Source organism: Macaca mulatta, chromosome 16 (assembly GCF_049350105.2).
Source record: "Macaca mulatta isolate MMU2019108-1 chromosome 16, T2T-MMU8v2.0, whole genome shotgun sequence".
NCBI lineage: Eukaryota > Metazoa > Chordata > Mammalia > Primates > Cercopithecidae > Macaca > Macaca mulatta.
This window is the reverse complement of record NC_133421.1, coordinates 62,450,719-62,470,383: the sequence shown is the minus strand read 5'-3', so window position 1 is coordinate 62,470,383 and position 19,665 is coordinate 62,450,719. Positions and strand designations below refer to the sequence as shown.

General features: G+C 37.9%; 1 protein-coding gene across 5 annotated transcripts in view; it reads left to right on the top strand.

The window, feature by feature from the left end:
* The window catches only part of NPEPPS (aminopeptidase puromycin sensitive), a 147,015-nt gene that overhangs the window by 88,954 nt on the left and 38,396 nt on the right, over positions 1–19,665 (top strand). For all 5 annotated transcript variants that reach the window (XM_028836414.2, XM_077971334.1, XM_077971336.1 and 2 more), the window contains 7 exons: positions 6,211–6,332; positions 9,596–9,703; positions 12,379–12,579; positions 13,022–13,118; positions 13,231–13,264; positions 13,877–13,991; positions 18,644–18,808. In XM_028836414.2, the coding sequence (XP_028692247.1) occupies positions 6,211–6,332; positions 9,596–9,703; positions 12,379–12,579; positions 13,022–13,118; positions 13,231–13,264; positions 13,877–13,991; positions 18,644–18,808 (842 nt within the window). The remainder of the gene's footprint in view (positions 1–6,210; positions 6,333–9,595; positions 9,704–12,378; positions 12,580–13,021; positions 13,119–13,230; positions 13,265–13,876; positions 13,992–18,643; positions 18,809–19,665) is intronic.

The following is a 19,665-nucleotide window of genomic DNA, read 5'->3' as shown; positions in this document are numbered from 1 at the left end:
CATGGAAAATTTGATTCTTTGTAAAAGATATTGGAGTGGGAGATGGGTTAGCTAAAGCATGACTTTCTACAGTAAAGACAAAATGTCTATAGTTGAAAAATGAAGAAATAGGCTGTGTGTGGTGGCTCATGCCTGTAATCCCAATACTTTGGGAGGCTGAGGTGGGAGGATTGCTTGCCCAGGAGTTTAAGGCTGCAGTGAGCCGTGATTGTACCACTGCCCTCAAGCCTGGGCAACAGAGTAAGAGTATCTCTGTCATAGAAAAAAATAGCTATGTAAGCAAGACATTTAGAAGTCACAGAGTTTGAAATTGATTGCTTCTAAGGGCAGGGTGTGGGGAGTAGGATAGTGTTGAGCAGGACCTGGAGCTTACATATTTTAAACTATGAACTATTACTTTGATAGAAATTTAAAATTTTTTTTTTTTTTTGAGACAGAGTCTCGCTCTGTTGCCCAGGCTGGAGTGCAGTGGCGCGATCTAGGCTCACTGCAAGCTCCGCCTCCCGGGTTCACACCATTCTGCTGCCTCAGCCTCCTGAGTAGCTGGGACTACAGGTGCCTGCCACCACGCCCAGCTAATTTTTTGAATTTTTAGTAGAGATGGGGTTTCACCGTGTTAGCCAAGATGGTCTCAATCTCCTGACCTCATGATCCACCCACCTCGGCCTCCCAAAGTGGTGGGATTACAGGCGTGAGCAACCGCGCCTGGCAAAAATTTAAAAATTTTTAGAGTTTTAAATCTGTATCATTACAGACTATATATATTCTATGTTTACACTGTGAAAAAATTAGAAGTCAATAGAAAAAGAGAAATGAAAAAAAATCCCTTCTTATATATTTGGAAAAATTATACCTCTGAATAATTGAGTCAAAGAAGACTTGTTATGGAAATTAGAAAATATTTAGAACTGAATAATGAAATTACCACATATGAAACATGAGGGATAAACATGTTTCATATGCAGATAAAATGTTAGGATATTTAGTTAAGAAGAAAGACTGAAAATTAATTAGCTAATCATTAAACTCATAAAAAGAAAAGGTAACTTGGAGAAAGCAGAAGAAAGGTTTAAGAGCAGAAACAAATGAAATAAGTGAGGGGCAGAAATATTAAAAAAACTGATATTTAAAAATAGTCCCAAAAGATATATAAACCTAGCCAGTATAGAAAATAAAAGCATAGATTGAATTGTTCAGCATTAGGAAATATGGTAACCATTGTTCATTCAGTTTAAAAAGTTAAACATTCTATATTTATCAAAAGGAATCAGTTTATTTGCTAGAATTCAGGGAAGAGTAGACAGAAACTTCTAACATGATAGAACATATGTATTACACACACACACACGAGACATAATCTGTGCCAAGTACTGTTTTAAGTGCCTCAGAAATATTAATTTATTTAATCCTTTCAACAACCTTTTGAGGTGGATTTTTTTTGTGTCAAAGTCTCTCTGTCACCCAGGCTAGAGTGTAGTGGTGCAGTCATGCCTCACTGCAGCCTCGAACTCCTGGGCTTAAGTGATTCTCCCACTTCAGCCTCCCGTGTAGCTAGGACTGCATGCACATGACACTGCATCTGGTTAATTTTTAAATTTTTTTTGTAGAGACAGGGTCTCGTTATGTTGCCTAGGCTGGTCTCAAATGCCTGGCCTCAGGTGATCCTCCTACCTCAGAGTGAGGATCTTGCCATCCTCCCAAATGTTGAGATTACAGGCATGAGCCAGTATGCCAGCCAGATTCTGTTACTTCTATTTTATAGATAAACTAAGGCAGAAAAATGATTTCATTAACTTAAATAATTTGTCCAAGGTAACATAGCTAGTAAGTAGCATGGCTGGGATTTAAACCCAAGCAGTTTAACTCAAAAGTCTGCACTTTTAACCACCACATTGTGCTATCTTTATTTTTCAAATTAAATATTTCAAAAACATAGTACATTTACATAGTTTGAAATTCAAATGCTATCAGTGAAATTTTGTTTGCCATTCTACCCTGTCTTCTTTCTCATCTCCATTCCTCAACGGAATGAAATGAAATTTTCCTTTCAAAACAATACCCTGCTTTTGTAAGCATTTATACTTTTTAAGAACACAGAAATCACCATGCCATACATAATGTTCTGCACCTTTCTTCTCTTCCCCTTAACTGTAAATATTGGAGGCCATTTATTAGTAGTATATAAGAGATGCATCATTCTTGATAATGTCTGTTTACAGCAGACATGCTAAATGGTGAAGCTATTTCAAATAATAACAGAAACAAGTCAGAGAAGGTTATGACCATTAGTATAGTATAATTTAACATAATTTTTGACATTTTTGGCCAGTATAACAATTTCGAGCTAATATAACAACGATATAAATATTAGAACAGAAAAATTATCTTGCAGATGTGACTATTGAATTATTATTGTCATTATTACTATTTTTTCTTTTGAGACGGTGTCTTGTTCTGTTGCCCAGGCTGGAGTGCAGTGGCATGATCTCAGCTCACTGCAAACTCTGCCTCCTGGGTTCACGCCATTCTTCTGTCTCATCCTGCCGAGTAGCTGGGACTACAGGTGCTCGCCACCAAACCTGGCTAATTTTATTTTTGTATTTTTAGTAGAGACAGGGTTTCACCGTATTAGCCATGATGGTCTTGATCTCCTGACCTCGTGATCCGCCCGCCTTGGCCTTCCAGAGTGCTGGGATTACAGGTGTGAACCATCACCCCTGGCCAACAATATTGAATTATTGAATATCTGCTTGAAATCATTGGCTTTCACATTTTCCCAGGGTTTGCTTTAAGAATGAAGTTAATCTTTTTCAAGACAGATTGCACAAGTGATCTATCTGATATTGAAGCAAATACTGAGCTTATCTTAGGAGGACATTAATAACCTTTGTGTTTAGCGTCATCAAATTTAACAGTAATGCAAGCTATTATACAGCTAAGTAAAACCTACTTTTCTGAAATTGGCACCATTCTGGAATAGTGATTAAATTACCATAATTATTGTAAGGTCTAACCACCTTAGAATTAGTGGCTAAGGGTCCTGAGAATGGCTTTTATATGGAGAAACACTGGTAGTTGTCAGCATTTTGAAGAGTCAAAAACAAGGTAATAAAAAGTGGTGATACATGGCGAAACCCTTTTTCTACTAAAAACAAAAATTAGTCAGACCTGGTGGCACACGCCTGTAGTTCCAGCTGCTCAGGAGGCTGAGGCAGGAGAATTGCTTGAACCTGGGAGCCGAAGGTTGCAGTGAGCCGAGATTGCACCACTGCACTTTAGCCTGGGTGACAGACTGAGACTCCATTTCCAAAAGAAAAAAAGAAGTGGTGACACAAAGGCAAAGACCTTTATTCCCTTCTTGTATAAATTAATCTCTTTATTTTTATAGCATTTAGTAGGCTTATTAAATTTCTTATTGTTAAAGTATTTCAAGATTTATTCCAGGTTTTACAATTGTTATACTCTCCTAAGCTTTAAACATTTAAGGTTTTTGATGGAAGTCCCAATTTTTCAGTTGTTTACATTATAAATGAGCTTGATGTATGTTTCAAAAGGTTTATAACCCCAAACAGATAAATATTTCACACATTGGATATGAAATAAGGTATCTAATTTGAGGAAGTGGTGTAAATTTTGTGTGTTGATAGGTATAAAATTAGACAATTTGGCAATCAGTTCATTAATATGGTGTAAATTTGATAAATGAAGTTTATTAAAAAGTCATTTTTTTCTCCTACTTGCCTTAAAATTCTACTATTTGAATAGTAAGTAAATACTTTGTAATTGGTATCATATAATGTGACACTAATTAAATTTATTAATGATTTTTAAATACTTTAACTTGTGTTTTGTTTGAATTTCAGGTAATAACTCTTTCCAATACTTTGTATTTTGTTTAGTATGCCACTTTTTGGAAGTGGTCACTGTCAATATCTTGTTATGGTTTGATGGCCTTGGAGATTTAAAACCGAGTAAAAGTGTAAGCAGCCTTTCTTATTTAGTTATGAGTTTTAAATCCACTTTTGTTCCAACTAGGAAAAAATGCAAGTAGATTTACCATGAAATATGAATTATTTTTAAAAAACATCTTAATAGTTGATTGACTTAGTGAAACAGATTGGGCAATTCCACTTATGGAATTGTAACATAAAATTCCATCATATAGTTTCCATTAAAGGTAGTAGGTTTTTATAATCTGTTAGACTACTTCTTTGCAAACTTTATTAATGTGAATACATTTGCTTTTTTAAAAAACTAAGTGAATTTCTAAAGAAAATAGAAATTAAAAATTTTTAATTTAAATTTTGCTTTATAGTTTAATTTTTAGCATCATTTAGAATTATCAATGATTTTACTATATTCATATATACTGTCCCAGTAACCTGTCATTCTCTTTAAAGAAAAAAGTATTCATTGTCCTCTTTAGATATTCACAAATATCTGATTTTTAAAAAATAAACATTACAAATGTCTATTCAATTAAGCTTCAGTTGAGTTGTGTTTTTCTCAGAATCATTAAGAATATAGTACTTTCATTGGTGATGACTTTGCTCTAAAAGTCTGAAATTTTCACTTAAATTACTTTCAGAACCAGTTTGAGGCATCATGCTAGAAACAATTTGTAGTTTGTCATTCACTTATTCTGTAGACTTGCACTCCTTGTAACTTTTGGTCCTTTCCAAAAGCAAATTCAATTTTATAAGATGAATATTTGACTTTGAGATCATTCAAAAGAATGTCAGAGGGGCCGGGCACAGTGGCTCATTCCTGTAATCCCACACTTCGGGAGGCCGAGGTGGGCGGATCACTTGAGGCCAGGAGTTTGAGACCAGCTGGCCAATATGGCGAACCCCTGTTTCTACTAAAAATACAAAAATTAGCCAGGCATGGTGGTACCCGCCTGTAGTCCTAGTTACTCACGAGGCTGAGGCACAACAATTGCTTGAACCCAGGAGGCGGAGGCTGCAGTGAGCTGAGATTGCATCACTGTACTCTAGCCTGGGCAACAGAGTGAGCCTCTGTCTCAAAAAAAAAAAAAAAGAGAAAGTCATAACATTTTGAACAATGTCAAATGTTACTGCTCTTCAGCATTCCAAAATGACAATTTGAAACATCAGGATATAAAAGTTTGGTATGATTGGTTAATTACTTTATAGTCATGCCCTATCTTTGATTTGTTAGACTTCTCATGCTTTAAGTCTTGATATAAGTAGGGCCTTTAAAAGGATCAACTAAAAAGTCAACATTCCTCTACTTTTTTTGTGACTTGATTTGTAAAACACAGAATGGGATTACTGTTTTGCCATGCATCTGTATTTAGCAGATGATTACTAGATAATAATTACAATTTTTTATGTTGTAAAAAGAAACTAATAAACTCAAAAAAGCTCACATTTTTTGTCTAAATTATTTTTGCTCTTATACAACAATAGAATACATATTTAAGTTGTATTTTTATTTGCATTTAATAATTTATTAATTAAATGTATTTCTTTGTCAGATTTCAAATGATTGAGGTGACTTGTAAGAATTTGTTTTATGCCCTGTTGCTCATCAGATCATTAGTCTTCCCTATAGCTCCTTACAAAATTATGGAATCAGTGTTCCATTTGGAGTAAACATTTAGTGTCTTATCTTGATGATAGAGTAATTGGCTACGTTTATCTTTCTATGCATGAAGTTGTGTAAAAGGACCAATTCGCATGTATAATTGGCAGACAGCATGAATTCTGGACTTAAACATTTTATCCCATTCTCATTACTTACTAATTGTATGACATTGGGCAAGTTATTTAGCTTCTCAGCCTCAGTTTCCTCATCTGAAAAAATGGGGACAATATCTACTTCCAGGTTTATAAGTAATTATATATATTTTAAAAGCACTATGCACAATAGCACATGTCAGGCATTTAAAAATAAATGTTTGTTTCCTTTCTTGTTCTTATTTTCACATATTGGTAGTTTCAGGCTAAGTTAATAACTTTCTAGGCAGTAACCCTAAACATGACTTTCAAGAGTTATTTTAGGATTAGTCTGCCTTTTACTTTAGTAAGTACTGTATTCTCTCCATTGCCAGGAGGAATATTTGAAAAAGAAGGAATGATTTGAACATTGTAAATAGCTAACTGAATATAGTGTCTTGAGGATATATTTTTGATAACTGTGTTTAACATCTCCATAAAAGTGTGTTTTATTTATCTTCAATCACAGGTACAGGAACCTTAAAGATAGATTTTGTTGGAGAGCTGAATGACAAAATGAAAGGTTTCTATAGAAGTAAATATACTACCCCTTCTGGAGAGGTGCGCTATGCTGCTGTAACACAGTTTGAGGTATGGGTTTTTCTTCTCTAAAATAGTATTATTCTTAAATTAGGCATTCTGACAAAGCTGTGTTTTATTATGTGGGGTGATTATTTGAGGCTAGGTGCCCTTGGCCATGATTGTATTCACAACTAATAAATAATAATTCACAATCTAATAAAAATAGAATTTTTATTTTATATTTAGCCTACAGAAAGGAGGGAATTAAGGGTACGGAGTGGGGAGTGATTATATACAGTTATACACACACACACACACTGAAACACACGACACATTTTGATACCTGAATTGCCTGTAAACTGTGTACCTTTCTTAAAATTGTCCTCTTAGTGTTTGATATCTATGGCTTTTCCTACAGCATTATTAGCTGTTTTTTAGCATTGCTTTCCTTCTTTGACATCTTTTGTTTATCTTACTGTAGTATCTGTGCTGTCTTTGATTTTTTTTTCTTTTTTCTCCGTGTGTGTGTGTGTGTGTGTGTGTGTGTGTGTATATATATATATTTACTGTCCTACGTAGGCCAGGGTGATTTTTATTTATCAAGTATTTGCAAATTATATAAATTGTTTTGAATCTGCTAGTCGTACTTTTAAGTGTTAAATCTAATTAAATTTATTTCTATAAATTTCAGTATGGATAAAGAAATAATTCATGATATCCATTCTTATGTTTCTGCCCATATCCCTATATTGTTTGCTTGTTTGGGATAACCTGAACTTTTTTATCCAGTTTACTCCTAATTTGTTTTACCTGATGTATCTTCTCTTTCAATAATTTTATGTTACCTTCTGTTTAGAATAATATTGCCACAGATATTTAGGTTTAATTCTATGTTTGAATGATTCCAATGCCTGTTTCTACCTGCTTTGAACACTTCATCCTGGAATGGTTGGCTGATGTATGTCTCTAAACAATTTTTTTTAGGAAAAGGTATGTGGGTAATGTAATTCCTGAGCCTTTGCATATCTGAAAAATTTTTCATTTGCCTTTATACATGACCAGATTTAGTGGGTATATAGATTTGTTGATGGAAAAAAAGTAAAAAGAGCGACTTTTGACATCCAGAAGTTGTCTGGCACTCACAGCTAGCCCATGTTATTCTCCCTATTAGACATAATATTACAGAATACCAACTTTAGACAAGGCTACTTGAGACCATAATAAAGTGAGACAAGGGCATCCATAATTTTGCCTAGGCACAGTGCATACAAGATCACTATGCTACCTGCAAAATAACAAACATCTCCATCTCTCAGTTAAAATGAGTGACTACTGCTTCTTTACTAATTACAGTTTTAGATTTGCTCTAGTCTGGCCTCCGTATAGTTAAGATTTATTGAGATACCTACCCATCGAATTGCCTCATAGGACTTCTTGCAGCACTCAGTCTAGAGTGAATCCCTAGTTACTTAGACCCTCTTCCAAATCATGTAAACCAAATCCCAAATCGTGTGATGGGTTCTTTCTTACATTCTTACGGAGACACCAGTGGTTTCCTATGGTGTGAGTTATCTCTTGCCATGAGTAATAGGCCCAACTCGTTCAATTGTAAGAGTAGTACAATCGGCTTACAATTTTTCACTTTCAAAAGTCTGTGAATATTGTTCCGAAGTCTTTTACATCTCACTTTTTCAAGAGGAGGGGTCACAGACTAAAATGTTACTTCTTCCTTTGTAGGTAAGATGTTGTTTCATTTTGCTTTATTTTCTTCCTGCTTGCTTGTTAAATTATATCTTGACTTTGAAAATTAAACTGTTTTTTAAACCAGGTGTTCACTTTTCATTGATTTTTGCATAGTACTTGGTGAACCCTATTGATTTTTAGATTGAGGTATTTTTTCAGCATGAGTCTTTCTGTTATATCTTCACTGTGATATCCGTTCCATTCCCTTCTCAGTTAATACTGTTTAGCTCTAGAATCTGTCTCTCAAATGTATGTTTAATTGCTTTTATCACTTTGTCCTTTAGATATTTTCAAACTTAAATCTTGTTATCTATGTCATTAGTTTAATTTCCTCTAGTATAAATTCATTTCTCTACTGCTGCTGCTTCTAATTTAAATGCTTCTGTGCTGCCATTTCTTTCCATATACTCTCCCTTCTTTTCAGATGTCTTATTTATTCATTGATAGAATTCATTATTTAATGTTTTTGAGAATGTAGTCAGCCATCTAAAATTTTTTCCTTGGAGAAACCCTTTTCTATAAGCTTTTTCTACCTCTTCGTTTTTCTTTTCTTTTTTTTTTTTTTTTTTGAGTCGGAGTCTTGCTCTGTCACCCAGGCTGGATCTCGGCTCACTGCAACCTCCGCCTCCCAGGTTCGAGCCATTCTCCTGCCTCAGCCTCCTGAGTAGCTGAGATTACAGGCATGTGTCACTACGCCTGGCATATTTTTGTATTTTTAGTAGAGATGGGAGTTTCACCATGTTGACCAGGCTAGTCTCGAACTCCTGACCTCAGGTGATCCACCCACCTTGGCTCCCAAAGTGCTGAGATTACAAGCGTGAGCCATCACACCTGGCCTGTTGTTTCTTTTCATGATACAGAATCTTGTCATTGGTTCCATTTTATTTACTAAATAAATGGAACATTCTGTTTACTAAAGTTTCCTTCTTTTATAACTGATACCCTGCAGAACCACTAAGTTTTATTTTGCTTTCATAAGTTTGCTCTTCTTAAAATTTTTAATGAAAGAATAAGGACTCAAGTAGGTCAAGTGGCGACAGTTTTATGTGTAGCACATGGAAGTGCCATTAAATGAATGACCTGTTTTGAATTGATAGAGTATCTGTCTTTATTCCTATTGCTGCCATTCCAGATAAAGAACAAAGCACATCAAAGATTAAGAATATTTTTATTTTTAATTAAAAAATAAAAACCAGAGAGACAACTTACCATGTTTTCCCAACGTTGAATTCTTATAGCATACTCTTTACTGTTCTGTGCTCTGTTATGTTAACATTATTGATTTGAAGGCATTTGCATTAAATTTGAAATGTTAAAATGTAAACAAAAATTTAATTGTAAATAATTATAATATATTGTTAAAATCCATAGCAGACACAGTTCCTGGATAATTTTTATGCTGGAATGGCAGTGGTAGCAAGTGTTGTCTTTTCTTTCTAGTTAATGCCTAGCTTGTTGCCTGGCACTGAAGAGAAAGTAAATATTTGAACAAGGGAATGAATGAATGACAGAGGGAAATGGTGACTGCTTTATGAAATAACTTGTTAGGTTAATTCTAAGGTATTTATATTTCATATTCCTTTCTTAAGGCTACTGATGCCCGGAGGGCTTTTCCTTGCTGGGATGAGCCTGCTATCAAAGCAACTTTTGATATCTCATTGGTTGTTCCTAAAGACAGAGTAGCTTTATCAAACATGGTATGTATGTGTTTATAAGTTTATCTAAAATTTTAATAGGCTTTACCAGATTTAGTTTGCTGATTAGATGGGATAATATGAAACCACCTACCACAGTCCTGGTATATTATAGGAACATAAATAATAGTTTTCTTTATTTTCAATAAGCCTCTTTTTCTTTCTTTCTTTCTTTTTTTTTTTTTTCCTGTAGAGTTGGGGGTCTCACTATGTTGTCCAGGCTGGTCTCAAACTCCTGGGCTCAATCTGTCTTCCTGCCTCAGCCTCCCAAAGTGCTGGGATTACAGGCATGAGCCACCATGCCCAGCCAAGACCTCTTTTTCTTGATAGCCTTATTTTTGGAGGATTTTCCTCCTTGTCAAATTCCTTGTTAAATACATTTATAAGATTATCTACTTCTTTTAATTTAGAGAGGTAAATTAAGTGACAAGTTTCATAGATTTATAATAACTAAAAGCAAAAGGTCTTGGGCTGGATGTGGTGGCTTACACCTGTCATCCAAGCACTTTGGGAAGTCAAGGTAGGCAGATCGTTTGAGGTCAGGAGTTGAAGACCAGCCTGGCCAACATGGCGAAATCCCGTTTTTACTAAAAATACAAAAATTATCTGGGTGTGGTTGCGCATACCTGTGGTCCCAGCTAGTTGGGAGGCTGAGGTGGGAGATTCACTTGAACCCAGGAAGTGGAGGTTGTAGTGAGCTGAGATCACACTATTGCACTCCAGCCTGGGTGACAGAGCCAGACCCTATCTTAAAAAAAAAAAAAAAAAGAAAAAAAGAAAAAAAGGTCTTGACTTATTAAATGTCAAAAGAAACCCAGGTACAGTGACTCTTGCTTGTAATCTCAGTGCTTTGGGAGGCCATGGCAGGAGGATTGCTTGAGGCCAGGAGTTTGACACCAGCCTGGGCAACATAGTGAGACTTCATTTCTACAAAAAATTTAAAACTTAAAAATTAGCCAGGTACAGTGACACATGCCTATAATCTTAACTATTTGGGAGGCTAACGTGGGAGGATCTCTTGAACTTAGGAGTTTGAGGCTACAGTGAACCATGATTGTGCCACTGTATTCCAGCCTGGGTGACAGAACAAGACCCCATCTCTTAAAAAAAATATAGAGGCATGGTGGCTCATGCCTGTAATCCCAGCACTTCAGGAGGCTGAGGCAGGTGGATCATTTGAGACCAGGAGTTCAAGACCAGCCTGGCCAACATGGTGAAATCCCATCTCTACTAAAAATACAAAAATTAGCCAGATATGGTGACAGGTGCCTGTAATCCCAGCTACTTGGGAGGCTGAGGCAGGAGAATTGCTTGAGCTTGGGAGGCAGAGGCTGCAGTGAGCTGAGATCATGCCACTCCACTCCAGCCTGAGTGACAGAGTAAGACTTTGTCTCAAAAAAAAAAAAAAAAAAAAGTTGCAACAGAGCAAGACCCTGTCTCTATTTTTTTAAAAAGTTAAAACAATTCAAAAGATACAGCTGCATAATGAAGTATATTTAGGTTTCTGGCTGTTTGTATTCTTGGAATGTATTCTCTTCACCAGTGTTATTGATCTCATTCATAAACAGGGTAAGCATTCGCCACCTGAAGTGTATTGTCTAGGACAGTCTTGTGTGGGGGACATGGAAAAACCTACTGCACCTGAAAATAACTGTCTTTTACGTATTTACTAGGGGAGAGGATCCCATAAATAGAATGTCATTCTCTTCTCACATATTCTTAGAAGAGGAGGCTAATATATTAAACGGAAATATTCATTCACACTTTAGTCTGAGTGAATTTATCAGTGTGTTCTTGAATAAGTCTTCCTTGGAAGGAAGAAGCTTGAGGAAACAGAGCCTGAATAGGAAAAAGAGGGAGAACACCAAAGGAAATTAGGGACTCCAAAGGTAAAGTTGAAATTTCTTCAAATAAGCTTAGAGCCAACTTTGGTAGAAAATGCCCTAGATCTAGAAGTTTGTATCCTTTGAAATGGGAGATTCTGCAATTATATTTTATTTTATTTACTTACTTATTTTTGAGAAGGAGTCTTATTCTGTCACCCAGGCTGGAGTGCAGTGGTGCGATCTCAGCTCACTGCAAGCTCCACCTCCCTGGTTCACACCATTCTCCTTCCTCAGCCTCCTAAGTAGCTGGGACTACAGGCGCACACCACCACGCCCCGCTAATGTTCTGTATTTTTAGTAGAGATGGGGTTTCGCTGTGTTAGCCAGGATGGTCTCGATCTCCTAAACTCATGATTCGCCTGCCTTGGCCTCCCAAAGTGCTGGGATTACAGGCATGAGCCACTGTGCCTGGCCCCTGTTTCATTTTTATTAATAGTCATTTTCTCCTAAACATGTCAGTTGAAAAGTATGAAGCCCTTACTTAAATCATCCCAATGCCTGGCTTATAATAAGTATTCAAGAAAAGTCCATTCCTCTTTTCTTTCACAGGTCCTTGGTAGTTTTAACACTTCAGCCTTCAGCTTTTTAGTATGAGTGTTTTATCAGACCACTTTCCTTCTTAAAGACAGCATAAAAGCACTGGATGAATTGGGGTAGAGAAATAAGCCATGCTAGAATAGAAAGGGGGAAAGAGATGCAATAAAGCCTACTGTTTTGGGCTGGTATTTGCTCTACAGTATTAATGTAAACCTATTTAAATTTTTCTTTTTTTTTTTTTTTTATTTCTTAAAGAATGTAATTGACCGGAAACCATACCCTGATGATGAAAATTTAGTGGAAGTGAAGTTTGCCCGCACACCTGTTATGTCTACATATCTGGTGGCATTTGTTGTGGGTGAATATGACTTTGTAGAAACAAGGTCAAAAGATGGTGTGTGTGTCCGTGTTTACACTCCTGTTGGCAAAGCAGAGCAAGGAAAATTTGCGTTAGAGGTAAATGTACTTGAAGAGGATTGTTCCAACAGTCCATAACTCCAGGTTGGGGAATTTACATTTCTGGTCAATTATTAGTACAGTTATTTATAATTTAATCTGAAAGTTGTGCTACTTGGTTTTTATGTTCAATAGAATTTTGGAAATGCCAACCTTGGTGTTTTGTTATTTTACAAAATAATAAGAGAATATAAGAGTGATTTCTGTAGGGAATGGGTGGGAAAATACGTAGTTACATTTTTCATATCAAGTTGTAAGTGGATTAAAGTTTGACCATTGTATTCAAAGTTTGGAGCTAAGGCAGTCTTCGGAGGTAGGGCTCCCCGGGATTCATTTCTAGTAATTTAAGATACATTGGCTTGCAACAGGATTCCTTTGTGGGTTTCAATATGAATTATAATAAAATATTTATTAGATGGTTATTTTGTTTATACTTTTATAGGTTGCTGCTAAAACCTTGCCTTTTTATAAGGACTACTTCAATGTTCCTTATCCTCTACCTAAAATTGATCTCATTGCTATTGCAGACTTTGCAGCTGGTAAAGTAAATTTCATTTTATTGCTGAATTGTAATAACTTTTTAAAATTGTGTGACTTTTGATGCAAGAGTATGTATATATATCAATAAATGTTTATATTTATTTTATGAAGGTGCCATGGAGAACTGGGGCCTTGTTACTTATAGGTATGTTAATGATGTATTACCCTGCCTTATCTTTTCAATCACTGATTTCAAAAGGGCTTCCCTCCTAATCACAGTTGAGTAGCTTCTGCTTTTTGATCTGGTATAAATTTTTCTACCTTCCCCCCGTCCATGCACATTTCAAGAATGCAGATGGAGACCCCTCCCTTTGGTGCTACTGTCTGAGGGTATAAGATTTTAAAGCGAGCATCTGGCGTTAGTAGCATTTGTAGATATATTCTTGGCTAAGTTTCTCATTGCAGTGCCTTTCTTTCCTGCCAGTAGTTTCATAGCTATTTATCCAGCTTGGAGAACCTTCCCTAATTTCATATCTTCTAGCCAAATTTTTATATGTCTGTCACCACAACATAAACATGTGAGTTGAATAACTTTTAAAAGCACAGTCTGTCTGTAAACAAGTTTTTGCTTTCTACTTTCAATTGCCTTCTTAGATGAGCTAAGTGTACAAACTGATAATTAAACTTGTGTCACATTAGGAAATATTTTCCTAATATCTCTAAAGCCTAACTTGTCCATCTCACTTACTGTCTGAATCTTCCCAACTTATGCATGCCCACTTTTATTGTTTAAATTTTCTTTTTTTTTAAAACACAGGGAGACTGCATTGCTTATTGATCCAAAAAATTCCTGTTCTTCATCCCGCCAGTGGGTTGCTCTGGTTGTGGGACATGAACTCGCCCATCAATGGTTTGGAAATCTTGTTACTATGGTATTTAATATTTTTAAGTGCTCAAATATATTTATCTTCATCCTACTCCACAATATTTTGACTACATAGTATTTCAAGTTTGGCTGCAACACTGTGCCAAAAAATGATTGAGTGGTAGAAAAGTATTATTTTAAAAGGTCCACTTTGAAAGGGCTTATCAGAATCTCTGCATTGAACAAGGACATATGGACAGTCTTTATTCAACAAACACTTCCTAAACTGTTCTACAATTTGTCTGCAAATGGGAAAAGTCAAAGTACTAATTTGGGTGAGAGAAAAATATTCCTCTTAGGTGTAGATGAATGAATCACGCAGTGAGATTCCAGACTAACTGTAGTTTCTTGAGTCTTACTTGTTAATCTGATTCACAGCTGAAAAGTAACCTGATGAATAACAAACTGAGATCTTTAATTAGAGAGAAATGTTTTTAGGAGTCAGTTTTTTCATTGCCTAAAATGTTAAGTTGAGGCCGGGCGCGGTGGCTCAAGCCTGTAATCCCAGCACTTTGGGAGGCCGAGGCGGGCGGATCACAAGGTCAGGAGATCGAGACCACAGTGAAACCCCGTCTCTACTAAAAATACAAAAAATTAGCCGGGCGCGGTGGCGGGCGCCTGTAGTCCCAGCTACTCAGGAGGCTGAGGCAGGAGAATCATGTGAACCCGGGAGGCGGAGCTTGCAGTGAGCCGAGATCGCGCCACTGCACTCCAGCCTGGGCAACAGCGTGAGACTCCGTCTCAAAAAAAAAAAAAAAAAAAAAAAAAAAAAAAAAATGTTAAGTTGAAATTTAATGAAATAAAAGTAAACAAACTGCAAAGTAACTGCAGAATAAAGCTGTATTACAATTCCAACTGTTCTTTTGAAATCCTTATAATGTTTGCAGTAAATGATCTCTGTCCTTCAGTCCTGACTTTTCACTCTTACTCTAAATAAATACTATTTATGAATGCCAACTGTGTTACAGCTTGGGAACACAGGATTTAATAAGTGAACTAGATGTACCTCTGCAATTAAATAACTGGATATTCTGGAGCCAGCTAGATTCCCTGACAGCATTTTAGGCTGCCAAAGAGCAGAACCTGATTTGAATGTAGATTGAGTCCATATGTCATATAAATAAGAATGTAAAACATTTAGCAACTATTACATGTCTGAGAGTTTCTGATTTTTTTTTTTTTTTTTTTTTTTTGAGACGGAGTCTCGCTTTGTGGTCCAGGCTGGAGTGCAGTGGCCGGATCTCAGCTCACTGCAAGCTCCGCCTCCCGGGTTCACGCCATTCTCCTGCCTCAGCCTCCCGAGTAGCTGGGACTACAGGCACCCGCCACCTCGCCCGGCTAGTTTTTTGTATTTTTTAGTAGAGACGGGGTTTCACCGTGTTAGCCAGGATGGTCTCGATCTCCTGACTTCGTGATCCGCCCGTCTCGGCCTTCCAAAGTGCTGGGATTACAGGCTTGAGCCACCGCGCCCGGCCATGTCTGAGAGTTTCTACAGAAAGTCAACCCTTGAAAATAAATCTTTTCCTTTTATTTTAGATGTTTAAAATTTTACAGGTGAAAACAATTCTTTGAAATATAATTTCAGGCTGGGCACGGTGGCTCACGCCAGTAATCCCAGCACTTTGGGAGGCCGAGGCGGGTGGATCACCTGAGGTCAGGAGTTCGAGACCAGCCTGACCAACATAGCGAAACCCCATCTCCACTAAAAAAAACCCCACAAAATTAGCCAGGTGTGGTGGTGTGGGCCTGTAATCCTAGCTACTCTGGAGGTTGAGGCAGAAGAATCGCTTGAACCTGAGAGACAGAGGTTGCAGTGAGCCAAGATCACGCCACTGCACTCCAGCCTGGGCAATAAGAGCGAAACTCCATCTCAAAAAAAAAAAAAAAAAAAAAAGAAAAGAAATATAATTTCATGTGAAACTATGTGTTGGTTCCTGTATTCAAATATGTGAAGAAATGGCCTTTTCTTCTAATGCAACAAGTTTGCTACTTTGTACCACATAATTTTTTTGCTTGGCTTTGAGAGAACTGTATTATTTTATTTTGAAACTGCAAGCAATAAATTTTAGTAGGGGAAATGTGTACATTCTTATTAAACAACTTTTTACTGGTTTTATATAACTATTCTAGGTATTAGAACTGAAATTCCAAGGACTGAGGGATAGGTTGGAAAATAAGTTTCATTTTATACCAGTTAATTTTAGGAAGCTACTAGGCAAATAGCCACTTATCACTTAATATCAAAATATATATATCTTTTTAAGACAGTCTCACTCTGTCACTTAAGCTGGAGTGCAGTGGCATAATCATGGTTCATTACAGTCTTGACCTCTGGGCTCAAGCGATCCTCCTGGCTCTGCCTCCTGAGTAGCTGGGATTACAGGTGTGTGGCACCATGCCCAGCTAATATTTGCACTTTTTGTAGAGACAAGGTTTCACTATGTTGCCTTTTGTAGAGACAAGGTTGCCTCAACTGGTCTCAAACTCCTGGGCTCAAGCAATCCTCCCACCTCAGCCTCCCAAAGTGCTGGGATTACAGGCATCAGCTACCACACCTGGCCTTTTTTTGGGGGACTGGTTGGGGGTGAGGAGTAGGATCTCACTTTGTCACCTAAGCTGGAGTGCAGTGGCACAATCATGGGTCAGTGCAGCTTCATCTTCCTGGGCTTGCTTAATCCTCTTACCTCAGCCTCCCAAGTAGCTGGGACCACAGGTGTGTGTCACCATGACCAGCTAATTTTTTTATTTACTTTTTAAACTGTTTTTAGAGACAGAGTCTCACTGTGTTGCCCAGGCTTGTCTCAAACTCCTGGGCTCAAGTGATCTTCCTGCCTTGACCTCCCAGAGTATTGGCATTACAGGAGCGAGCCATTATGCCTGGCCTGCTTTCTTTTACTAATAGGCTTAATCAACTTTAATAAAATTTAGATTAAGATCTTTAAAATTTTTTTAAATTGATTTTATCTGTCACTCATATTCTTTGTCCATTCCATTTACTATACATTCTTATTTAACAGGTGATAATTTTATATTCCATAAGTGCCTAAACACCATTCATTACTGAACTACATTTCCGTTTAATTTCACATAATTTTTATATAAGCAGTACTCTTTTTTCAGTTTGAGTCATTAGTCAGAGGTTTTCCCCAGTCATTTCCACTTTTCTTTATTTGGCTCTGATAGTTTTCTGTTTTTGTTTTTCAGAGATAATCCTTTACTATATGCTAAATTCTACATGATTATATTTTCCACCTCCATTTGCCTATATTTATCTGCTGTCTTTTCCTTTTCCATGTATGGGCTTATTTTTTTTTCCCCCTCTTCTTCCTTTTCTACCTTTGGTATTTAAAAAGTTACTTAGGACTGAGTGCAGTGGCCCATGTGTGTAATCCCAGCACTTTGGCAGGCTGAGGCAGGAGGATCACTTTTGAGCCCAGAAGTTCAAGGAGTGCAGTGAGCTATGATGGTGCCACTGCCACTCCAACCTGGGCAACAGAATGAGACCCTGTCTGGGTTTGGGGGATAAGTTATTTACAATGTTTTAAAAATATCCCAGCCGGGCAGGCCGGGCGCGGTGGCTCAAGCCTGTAATCCCAGCACTTTGGGAGGCCGAGACGGGCGGATCATGAGGTCAGGAGATCGAGACCATCCTGGCTAACACGGTGAAACCCCGTCTCTACTAAAAAATACAAAAAACTAGCCGAGCGAGGTGGCGGGCGCCTGTAGTCCCAGCTACTCGGGAGGCTGTGGCAGGAGAATGGCGCAAACCCGGGAGGTGGAGCTTGCAGTGAGCTGAGATCCGGCCACTGCACTCCAGCCTGGGCGACAGCGCAAGACTCCATCTCAAAAAAAAAAAAAAAAAAAAAAAAATCCCAGCCGGGCGCGGTGGCTCACGCCTGTAATCCCAGCACTTTGGGAGGCCGAGATGGGTGGATCACGAGGTCAGGAGATCGAGACCATCCTGGTTAACTTGGTGAAACCCCGTCTCTACTAAAAAATACAAAAAACTAGCCGGGCGAGGTGGCAGGCGCCTGTAGTGCCAGCTACTTGGGAGGCTGAGGCAGGGGAATGGCGTGAACCCGGGAGGCAGAGCTTGCAGTGAGCTGAGATCCGGCCACTGCACTCCAGCCTGGGCGACAGAGCGAGACTCCGTCTCAAAAAAAGAAAAATAAAATAAAAATATCCCTTGGCCAGGTGCGGTGGCTCACACCTGTAGTCCCAGAACTTTGGGAGGCCGAGGCAGGCAGATCACTTGAGGTCAGAAATTCGAGACGAGCCTGGCCAACATGGTAAAACCCTGTCTCTACTAAAGATACAAAAATTAGCCAGGCATAGTGATGCATGCCTGTAATCCCAGCTACTGGGGAACACTCCAGCCTGGTGACAGAGCAAAGACTTTGTCTCAAAAAAAAAAAAAAGAAAGGAAAAGAAAATGACCCTCAGATATAATTCTAATATCACCAGTTGGCCTTTCTTGACATCTCTTTTAGTCTTCCCTCTTTTTCAGAAATGTGAGTTCTTTGCCAAATGTTTTGAACTGAATTTTAGGTCATTAAATTATAAGTTTTGGAGTATAGTGGAAGGGACATATGAGTGTTTTAGATTAGTAGAATGACAATCATTTCATTTTCTTTAAGTATTTTCATCTTTTGTTTTTAGGAATGGTGGACTCATCTTTGGTTAAATGAAGGTTTTGCATCCTGGATTGAGTATCTGTGTGTAGACCACTGCTTCCCAGAGTATGATATCTGGACTCAGTTTGTTTCTGCTGATTACACCCGTGCCCAGGAGCTTGATGCCTTAGATAACAGCCATCCTATTGAAGTGAGCCATACTTTCTAACCATTAGCCTATGACTGCTCTCATTTACAGTGAAATACATAATTTGTTATATAGATACTTTGGACTTTGAAAAGAAAATAGCATGGGTGATTTTACTAGTTCATATTTCTAGTCTTGAAAAGCTAATAAGTCTAAGTTCTAATTAACATTTCTTTTTAAGTTAGGCAGTAAAAAAAATTGGTCTGGCCAGGCACAGTGGCTCACACCTGTAATCCCAGCATTTTGGGAGGCTGAGGTGAGCGGATCACCTGAGGTCGGGATTTGGAGACCAGCCTGACCAACATGGAGAAATCCCATCTCCACTAAAAATACAAAATTAGCTGGGCGTGGTGGCACATGCTTATAATCCCAGCTACTCGGTGGGGTGAGGCAGGAGGTTTGCTTGAATCCAGGAGGCGGAGGTTGCGGTGAGCCAAGATTACGCCATTGCAACTCCAGCCTGGAAAACAAAAGCGAAACTCCGCCTCAAAAAAAAAAAAAAAAAAAATTGGTCTTCGTAGAGCAAGGCCTATGTACCCATACACATTCATTAAATACATTTCTGTTGAATACTATGGGAGAGGGCCAGTGCGGTGGCTCACGCTTTGGGATGCCAAGATGGGAGGATCACTTGAGGAATTGTTTGACTAGCCTGGTCAACATAGCGAGACCCCCATCTCTATTAAAAAGATAAAAAAAAAAAAAAAAAAAAAAAGCCCGGTGGCTCACATCTATAATCCCAGCACTTTGGGAGGCTGAGGCGGGTGGATCACCTGAGGTCAGGAGTTCGAGACCAGCCTGACCAACATGGAGAAACCCCGCCTCTACTAAAAATATAAAATTAGCTGGGCACAGTGGCA